The 10,743-nt window shown below is 35.8% G+C and overlaps 1 protein-coding gene across 1 annotated transcript; it reads left to right on the top strand.

Moving 5' to 3' along the window:
- Positions 1-7,613: 7,613 nt before the first annotated feature.
- On the top strand, positions 7,614-10,047 carry LOC120136447. The gene is made up of 2 exons (XM_039152483.1): positions 7,614-9,238; positions 9,339-10,047. Exons 1-2 carry the CDS (start codon positions 7,614-7,616, stop codon positions 10,045-10,047), a joined length of 2,334 nt encoding a protein of 777 aa, XP_039008414.1.
- Positions 10,048-10,743: the final 696 nt, after the last annotated feature.

The following is a 10,743-nucleotide window of genomic DNA, read 5'->3' as shown; positions in this document are numbered from 1 at the left end:
ATTCCTAGGATACCCCAATCAGGTTCCCTTCACGTGAGGGAGTGAGAAAATGTTGTAGTGGTTCCCTCCAAGGCAGCTGGACATGGTCCCCTCATGGGCAGCTTGCAGCTGGGCGTGGTCCCGACAGAATTGACCGACCCAGGTGGCAGATGTCCCCTCCTAGGTGACTGGAGGTTGAGGGAACGTGAAGACAAGGACAATTGGCTCTTGAAAATATCATCTTTCATCTTTTCCATTTCCAAAATGTCGTCTGAGTTGACATTTGCATTCTACTCAACAGCCCCAGCATGTCATGGCAATTCCCTTTGCTTATCCTTGCTCCCAAATCATGCACATCATCAAACAAACACCTTCCCCGTAACGCAGCTTCATTTACAAAATAAAATGCTACGGCAAAATATATTTCCACCACATGCAACTATATGCTCCTAAATACAACTATATGATTCTAATTTCTCCATTGATTTTGATATACTTAAGTGAAAAGACCCTAAATATGGCCTTTTTGCAGAGTTATCAATATGATTCTAATTTCTCTATTGATTTTGATAGACTTATTTGTTTATGTAATCACACTTGTGTACTTGAAGATTATTAATTGAAGAATGAAATTCTTGGAAAAGCTTATTATAGCTCATTTTCTATATAACCTATATTTGTTAAAATGTACTAAGACATTTGAAAACTTTATTGATGGTTGGGCATAAAAAAGGTTAGCATCGAGTTCATTGGGAGAAGGTTAACATGCCATCGATTCAAAGCTAAACACCATGATCTTATTTGTATTCTCTAACCTATTGAATCGTCCCAATAGAAGTGGGAAAGAATTATGATAGATTCCGTGATTAGATTACCATTATCTTCTAGGAAGTGTGAATCTATTTGAGTGATTGCTTATAGATTCTCCAGTGATCAGCTCACTTCATTCCTATTCAGACTAACTTCATTTTACCTAGACATTTCGATTTATATATCAGGAAGATAGTGCAACTTTATAGAGTTTTCGTTTTTATTATTTCAAATAAAGACTGACGCTTGGCATCTTATTGCTAAAGATCGTTCTAGGAAGCTTTGGGTACTTGAGTTCATCTTAGTTAACTTTTCATCCACAAATGGATGAACAATCCGAAAGGGTCATTTATACCGTATAGGATATGCTTCATGCTTTTCTGATTAGCTTTGAGGGAAAATGGGAGAGATCACTATAGTTGATCAACATTGCCTATAATAATAGCTATAAGTCTTCTACTTAGATGGCTTCGTGTAAGGTATTATATGGTTGCAAATGTCGTACACCTTTGTGCAGGTCTGAGTTAGATGAGAACAAATTAATTTATCCCGAGTTAATTTAGGAGACAAAAGAAAAGATTGCATCAATTCATGATCATTTGAAAGCTTATTTTGATAGATAGAAATCCTACACAAATATGAAGTGAATGATTTTGAGTTTTATATTGGTGAGAAAATTTCCTTAAAGTTTCCCAATGAAAAAATGTTCTCTAGTTCAACCACAAAAGAACGCTTAGTTTAAGATTCATTCGTCCTTATGAGATGATTGAGAAGATCAATGTAATGGCCTATCGCTTAGCTCTATCGTCCTTGATATATTATTTTCCTTAATATTATTGATTGTGGCTCTCTATCTAGACAAAAATATGAGTTGTCTATAATCGTCATAACTCAAATATTATCATTAACTAAAATGACTAAGTTTTCAGTAAAACTTAAAATATTATAATTTTGGAATTGCTTATCATTCAAAATTAGTCTTAATGGTTGTTATTTTTCTTACTTGTCATTAAATTGGTTATGAAGCTTCCTAGTTACAACCTTGTTGGTGTAATTTTGTGTCTAGCTTTTATTGAAAAGAAAAGACTTTTAACATTGGATTCTCATCCCATTCAAAGATAGATACAGTTTTTAATTGGACAAGTAAATTTAAAATTTTAAAAATCATTTTAAATCATAACTAAAAAAAGTATTTTTTATAGTTTGGGGTGATTATAAGATAATAGATGTTTATAATGTTCTTTTTTATTTTGTTACCCTCCAGTTCCAAGGGTTCGTCCTGACTAATCTGGATCGACCCAGGTCGTACACCTGGCTTTGGTGAGTGAGTCTCCCAGTGGGGATTTTCTGCATAAACAAAGACTCGAATCTGAGACATTACTTAAGTAATATCAAGCTGCTTATCACTCCTCTTTAGGCCCGTCCCAAATGATGTGGAGGCCTTGTGCTACTTTTAAAAATGAGGCTCATAAAATTTTTATAATAAAGATTAATTTGTCAAATTTAAAATTATGATGGATCTACAAGGTTTATTTTACCAAAATTCATCATGAAGAACGATTAAAGATATTGTAAAAATCTTTGTTTATAACTTTCTCTATCATTTTCTCGAGAATCAAATGAAAAGTTTATTTTTCCTTCGAACGTAAATATCGTTAGGAAACAAATATTATACATGGACTGCCTAAATGACATTCATATGTGAGGACCCTAAATTTGAGATCCTATGACAGATCACATTCTACACTTGTCATTAGACAGGTCTGCTCCTTTTAACTATTGAGATCTAAAGGGATAAAAAAGGTTTTCCTATTCATTTGTAAAATTGTAAAATCACTCTCCATATACGAAATAATTATCCTTGAATTAACTCTGTTATACCGTATGATAAAATTAAGGAGGGACATGAGGCAGATTTGACAAAGTTGTAACGACAATGATAACCCTTTCAACAACAAAAAATAACGGTAGCTAAGCTTTCATTATCGCCCACCACTTAAATCATATCGTACTTAGGCACTCTAAATTGAAGATTCAAAATGTAATTTTCTGCTTTTTAAAATAAAATAAATGAGACATTCAATTATATCAAAGAATCTATATAACAAGTAATTTGTACTTGGACCAGATATTAATGTTGCAATTTTTAGTCATATAATAATGGAGTTAGTTTTAATGAGTGTGGAAAAGAAGAAGATTATTTCAACAAACAAATCCTTACGGGTTACTTCACCCTTGTGTTGGATAACACGTCATAGTTATTCTCTTCTTTTTGCTTGTTTCATTTTGTTTCGCATCTACGGCTGCTAATTGTTTCAATAAAGAAAAACAATACAAAACAAAATGAGGATTATATATTCTTACCTTAATTTCTGACCCATGTATGTTTAATTAATTTGCATAATGTTATAAGTAGTATCTAATATTTATTTTAATGATTATTTTGATCAATATCTTTTTGAAGCACTTTATTAGTCTTTAACGTTTAATTTTTTTGTCAAAATGATTTTTGTTAGATAAAAATTATTAGTTGATTAATTATTACGTGTGTTGTTGATATGATATTTTAACATGAGCTAAATTGTTAGTATAACACATGTCACATCACCTAAATATGATGACATGACACATGTCATATCATCCAAAGTGATAAATGATATGCGACAGGTTAACAATTAAACATATATAAAAATATTATATCAACAATATGTATAGATCGTTAGTTAACTAATAATTTTTATCTAGTTTTTTCTCATTGGTATGCCGCTCTTCTATTTTCTTTTTTGTCTTTGCTGATCGACGACGGCGCCAACTTTAATATTGGTTGTCGATCACCGGTATTCTTTATTGCCTTTTTGTTTTTTTTATCGTATCTTAATTTTCTTTTTTCTTTTTTTTCAATAAATATGTTTGTGTTGCACATTTTCATCTGTTTTTATGACATGTTTTCTTCTGCTTTTTGGCATGTTCATTTATCTTTTTTATAAGGGTTGATTTGACATCACCGCGACTTATCGAGATATCGCTTATGTGATCTCTTATGATATTATCCTCTTAGGACCTCGGATTGGATTTGGATACCTGATTTGCATTCGCAGATAGCTTTTCATGTCGCTCGAGTCTGATTTGCAGTATGACGGTTGTTTTTCAATAGCTTGATCCACTTTTGTGGTTCTTTTGCCTATGCGATCATATCTATTTGTATCTATATTTATTCGGGTTTCTTGGTTAGATTTAATCATTCCTTGTATGGTCCTTATGTAATCTTAAGTCGCTAGTTTTGTTTCAATGATTATAGGAAAATTTCTTAACTATGTGCTTAATTTACTATTGTGATTGTAAATATTTATTGTAATTTGAGATATTTTCTAATTTGAATAAAATTCTTTAAAAAAAACTAATGATTTTTATCCAATAAAATCATTTTGAATAAAAATTGAAAAGTTGAGTACTAAAATACTCCGAAAAATATATAGGCTAAAGTTAATATTTTAGTAATTATTAGGGCTAATTTTGGTATCATGTCTAATTAATATTACATAATTAAAAAATAAATAGTTAAATATGTGTATAATTATTTGAGACTTTATTTGATGAGAATTGAACAATCGATTATTATTAAATAAAATGTTCTTAATTTATCATCTACTCTGAAGGCCTTCTTTCTACTCTACTTCTCTTAAAATGCGGAAGAGTTGTTTATATTTCCTAGGTAAGTGGGATTAAGGGAAGGAAATTATGGAATTAGAATTTTTAATAGTATGAAGAGATTATAAGTAAGCTTGTAAATGAATCGAACGAATAAGAATGAGAGCATATTTATGTTCGTCCGTTTAATTTTAACCGAACTAACGAATGAACACGGATAACTAAAGAGAACGAAATTTCATGTTTGCGTTCATTTATTAAGAAATGTAGCTTCTTTGTGTTTATTCATGTCTATTCGTTAAAATGATAAACGAACACAAATAAATAAACATAAACAAACGAATATAAAATTAATTGGGTTTATATTTGAGAAGAGTTTTTTTAGGATTTAAATTCTCTTTAATTGATTTGAGTATTTTTATTTGGGTTTAAAATTAATTTGGTTTTAAAATATTAATTAGTTTAGCACGAACTAAGTGACCTTCGTGGTAAAGGAATTGTTGTTATTCCTTGAGAACCCGAGTTCGAGCACTATAGATGACATGTGTGAGTTTTCAATGTCGAAAGGTTGAAAGTTATCTTTGAATAGATATTGTCATGTAGTTATCTTAAATTAATAATATATATATATATATAGTTTAATGTTAAAAGTTATTAGGTCTTAATATTTTAAATGGGTTTGGAGATTAGGCTAAATATAAATGAACGAACATAAACAAACATAAACGAATGAATATAAACAAACGGATTATCGAATATTCGTGAACGTAAATGAACAAATGAGCTTTTTGTTCATGTTCGTTCTTTAATAAAACGAACAAAACAATATTGAACATGTTTGTTCATTTAATAAATAAATGACCATAAATGAACTTCTCGTCGAACTGTCCGTTAAACGTTCGATTCATTTATAAGATATCATATGTTTAGAAATGTTTTAGTTATTAATAATACATACATATCTTATAAACATAACTATTCAAATCTATGTTTTTAAAATAATATAAAATTATTTTTAACCACTAAAGTAACTCAATTTAACTTAATTCATTTATCCCACGAATTTGAGCAAAAATTCCATGTAACAAAAAGGATTAACTGAGAATCGCAAGTGAGATAACAATAATGTTGGATAAACCAAAAACTTTTTACTTTACTGCTGTGTAAAGTTTTTTTTTTTAATTTTGGACGAACACAAGAAAAAAATTATTTAATATTTTTAATAATTTAATATTCAGTGGCTGAAAACAATATTAACTTTTGAGGAGTCATTTTAAAAAATTGTATATATATTAATAAAATTATTTTAAAATTTTAAAATATAAATTATATATCAAAATATCACATTAATATTTTCTTATAAATCTTTAAAATTCACCTATTTGAATAAAAAATAAAGAAACATACTACAACGATAATAATGTTATTTAGAATTGTGTCTAAAATTTTATTTTGGAGAAAAATTCACAAACTCAAATAATATATATATATATAATAAAATCATAAATATAAATGGAATTTAAAAATAATTTGAAAAAAATACCTTTAACTGAAATGAAATTATTATCATTTCCTTGATAAATCTATACTGAATACAAGTTATTATTTGCGTTAAGACTTTCAACCCTTTGACATGAAGCCTCATGCCCCTAGCATATGCGGTGCTTGAGGATGAATATTTGATAACTTGATTGAAATGATCAACTCAATGAAGATAAACAACTCAAAAAGATGAACAACTAAACAAAGAATAATATAAATAATTTTTGTATATCTTAAAATTAAAAATGACAAAAAAATAAATTTTCATTCACTTAAAAATAAAATAATAATTCAAAAATTGATAAATTTTTAAATTCTAAAATAGTATAATTTTTTGAGAATTAAATTTAATAGTTTTTATACATATTTTTTGAGAGAGTAAATTTAATAATTATTATATATATATATATATATATTATTTTAAATATTTTTAGGGTGCACGTGACCGTCCCTTTTATGGGGCCACAACCGGGTAGGCACGCCAAGGCCAACCATGTATAGGGCCTAGTGGCAGGGTAGAACAAGCTTGTCCTCTTTTCAAGCATTTTAATGTTTTAGGTAGGGAGTAGGGGTATGACTTACTGTCCCCTGTTCGAGCATTTCAACGTCTATAGGTAGCATTTCTGTTATTTTGTTTTCGCATATATGTAGGGGGTGGACAGCCGGCAGAGTTTGGGCTGATCCACAGGTAAAGGTACGTGTCTTGTGAACACCATCGAGGGCCGCCCCTACGGCCTAATCGGTGGTGTGGGTGAGTCTTCTGTAACCCGATATTTCTTTTATTAATAAAACATTTTTCTCTCGGAGAAGTCCGGGGGTTGAGGTGTGCATCCGCTATGCCCCACGGGCTCGGATTATTGGTCGAAGGACCATATGGCTATAAAGATCTAACGCGATGTTTGTTTATGCTTGATCAGATCTACGAGATTAAGGCTGACTTGGTTGGGAAGCGTCCCTTTCGAGTGCCACACGGATTAGCAACCGAACCAACTAGGCTAAGTCCGTGACACTTGGTATCAGAGAACAGAGGAGCGTGTTCATTTACTAAAAGCACGGAGGTGCTCATTTTGTTGAGTAAAGAATGATAGTGCTTGTTACATGCTTGAGGCACAGCTGTGCACAAGTGCTAAACCTAGCACAGAGGTGCTTCACCTCAGGCCGCAGCACGGAGGTGCTCGGTCATTTGTAAAAACACGGAGGTGCTTGATTTTAGATTGTAGCACAGAGGTGCTCAATCATTCCAATGCACAGAGGTGCCAGAATTTAGATTGAAGCACAGAGGTGCTCAATCATAGTTGGCTGCACAAAGGTGTCAGTCCTCGATTGAAGCACAGAGGTGCTCAATCATCTTAGCTACACAGAGGTGTTAGCTCCCGGCTGAAGCACAGAGGTGCTCAGTCATTTTTTTTTTTAACTGCACAGAGGTGTCAGTTCTCGATTGAAGCACAGAGGTGCTCAATCACTTTTGGCTACACAGAGGTGTCAGCTCTCGATTGAAGCACAGAGGTGCTCAATCGTTAATTCTAGCACAGAGGTGCTATGGATTCAGCACAGCGGTGCTCTTTTCCTTTCTAATTTAGGCACGATTGTGCTTATTTGTGTTGCAGGCATAGAGGTGCCAGCGAGTTACAAGAATGGTTCGCACACGAAATGGCGGATCGACAAGCTCTCACAGAGGTGTAGAGCAGGAAGCTACCGAGCCAGTTGTACAAGAGACTGGTTCGGTTGATCGACGGAAGCTAGAAGAGATCGAAGCCGCACTAGCTGCCCTTAGAGCTCATATGATATCTGGTGATCGTATGAGGAGAGTAGAGGAGACCCAAGAAGATTTGCTTGAGACAGTGACTGATTTGGGCAATGAGGCAAGAGATGCCATAGGCGTGATACAACTTGGGTATGATGAGCTGAAGGCTCAAGTCAGTGTGCTTCAGGCAGCGGTAGCTAGTTTGACCGCAAACCCTATTGAAAGAGTGGGCATACGAGCCAAGATCCATGATCCTCAACGCTTTGATGGAGCGAGGGATGCTAAAGAGCTTGAGAATTTCTTATTTGACATAGAGCAGTATTTTCGGGCTATGCGCACGGAGTCTGAGGAAGATAAGGTGGCAATGGCTTCGATGTATCTAGGTGGTGACGCCAAGTTATGGTGGCGGTCCAAGTTCAAAGATGGAGTGTGCTCCATTACTACTTGGGATGCGTTAAAGAAGGAGTTGAAGACCTCCTTCCTCCCCGAGAATGTTGATTACAACGCTCGTAAGAAGCTAAGGGAATTATCCCACAGTGGGACTATACGGGAGTATGTGAGAGAGTTCTCAACCTTGATGTTGGATATAAAGGATATGTCAGAAAGAGATAAGTTGTTTCATTTTCTTGAAGGGCTCAATCCATGGGCTAGACTCGAGTTGCAGAGACAGAAGGTTCAAGATTTGACAGTAGCGATAGCTGCTGCCGAGTGCCTTAATGATTATAACGATCATCCTGGAAAGCGCAAGACGCCTTCTGTGAGTGGAGCTAACACCCAACAGGTTAGCGGGAACAAGTTGGCTCGAGGGGAGAAAACATCGAGTTGGGGAGCAAATAGAAGAGTCCCTGGAAGGGACCCAGCTCAAAATAAAGTCCCTACTGGTCCTGGATCGAGCAATGGAGGGAATAGACCCTCGTTAAGGTGTTTTCTTTGCAATGGACCTCATCGGGTTGTAGAGTGTCCACAACGAAGTGCTTTTAATGCCATGGTTGCAACAACAAAGGACGGAGAAAGAGTGAACGCTCCCATGGGAGATACTGAACCTGAGCCGGCTAGAATGGGCTCCATCCGATTCATAACTGCATTACAGTCTCAGTTGAGTAACTTGAGGAAAGAACCAGAGAGGGGATTGATGTATGTGGACATCTCAGTAAATGGGAAAACCTCTAAAGCTCTAGTCGACACAAGGGCCACAGATACGTTTATCTCTCCTGAGGAAGCGGAGAGATGTAAGTTGATTGTCACCAAGGAGGTGGGACAAATGAAAGCAGTTAACTCTGCCGCTTCAATGATATGTGGAGGTGTGAAGAGGGTCAGTATCAAGCTTGGGTCTTGGGAAGGAAGTGTAGATTTCACTGTTTCCCATATGGATGATTTTGACGTGGTATTAGGGCTCCATTTTATGATGGCATCCCAGGTGATTCCTGTTCCGGCATCAAGTTGTTTAATGTTCATGGGGGAGCAGCCATGTGTGGTACCAGCTACGATTCTCCCTCGTCCTGGGAAGAAGATATTGTCCGCTATCCAATTTAAGAGAGGGGTGAAAAAAAGGGGAGCCCTCCTTCTTAGTCTTTCCAATTTCTAAAGAGGATGACAATCCTGGCCTGGTGCCCAGGAATGTTCAAGAAGTGCTGAGAGACTTTGAGGATGTAATGCCGGGTGAATTGCCGAAAGAGTTGCCCCCTAGACGGTTGGTGGACCATGAGATTGAATTAATTCCGGGAGTAAAACCTCCTGCGAAATGCCCATATCGGATGAGTCCTCCGGAGTTGGCAGAGTTGAGGAAACAGTTGGATGAGTTGCTCCAAGCAGGATTTATTCGACCCTCGAAGTCACCTTTCGGGGCACCTGTGTTATTCCAGAGAAAACATGATGGGAGTTTGAGATTATGTGTTGATTATAGAGCATTAAACAAAGTGACTGTCAGGAATAAATATCCCATTCCGTTGATTGTTGATTTGTTCGACCAGCTGAGTAATGCTAAGTATTTCACGAAGTTGGATCTCAGGTCGGGATACCATCAAGTGAGAGTGGCCGAAGGGGATGAGCCAAAGACGACATGTGTAACTCGGTATGGAGCATTTGAATTTCTCGTTATGCCTTTTGGACTAACCAATGCTCCCGCTACTTTCTGCACTTTAATGAACCAGGTGTTCCATGACTATCTCGATAAATTCGTAGTCATCTACTTGGACGATATAATGATTTTTAGCAATTCGATAGAAGGGCACTTGGAGCATCTTCGGTTGGTGCTGACGAGATTACGGGAAAATCGGTTGTTTGTAAAGAAGGAGAAATGTGCTTTCGCCCAAACACAAGTCTAATTTTTGGGCCACATCATTGAACGAGGGCGCATTCGTATGGGTAAAGAGAAGGTGAAGGCTATCCAGGAGTGGCCGACCCCACAAAATGTTAGTGAGATTAGATCTTTCCTTGGTTTGGCCAATTATTATAGACGATTCGTAGAAGGTTATTCTCGTAGAGTAAAGTTACTCACCGATTTGCTGAAGAAAGGCTGCGAGTGGGTTTGGTCCAAGGACTGTCAAGAGGCCTTTGACGATTTAAAGAAGGTTGTAATCAGTGAACCAGTGCTTACCTTACCAGACCTGGAAAAACCTCTAGTAGTAGAGACAGACGCATCCGACTATGCAATTGGAGGCGTACTCTTACAAGACAAACATCCCGTGGCGTTTGAGAGTAGGAAGCTAAATGAAACTGAAGCGAGATATACGGCTCCAGAGAAAGAACTTCTCGCAGTAATTCATTGCTTGAGGATTTGGAGGCATTATTTGTTGGGTTCCAAATTTGTGGTAAAGACCGATAATACAGCAGTTAGCCACTTCCTTACACAACCAAAACTAACAGCAAAGCAAGCTAGATGGCAAGAGTTTCTGGCCGAGTTTGACTTCAACTTTGAGCATAAGGCGGGGAAAAAGAATCAGGTTGCTGATGCTTTGAGTCGCAGGGCAGATTTGACAGCACTCCGATGTGTGGCCCCTATATCCGCTAGTAGAGTGTCC

The sequence above is a fragment of the Hibiscus syriacus genome, unplaced genomic scaffold, assembly GCF_006381635.1.
Source record: "Hibiscus syriacus cultivar Baekdansim isolate YM2019G1 unplaced genomic scaffold, ASM638163v2 tig00110630_pilon, whole genome shotgun sequence".
Lineage (NCBI taxonomy): Eukaryota > Viridiplantae > Streptophyta > Magnoliopsida > Malvales > Malvaceae > Hibiscus > Hibiscus syriacus.
The sequence above is the reverse complement of the archived record's forward strand: the minus strand, read 5'-3'. Positions and strand labels throughout refer to the sequence as shown.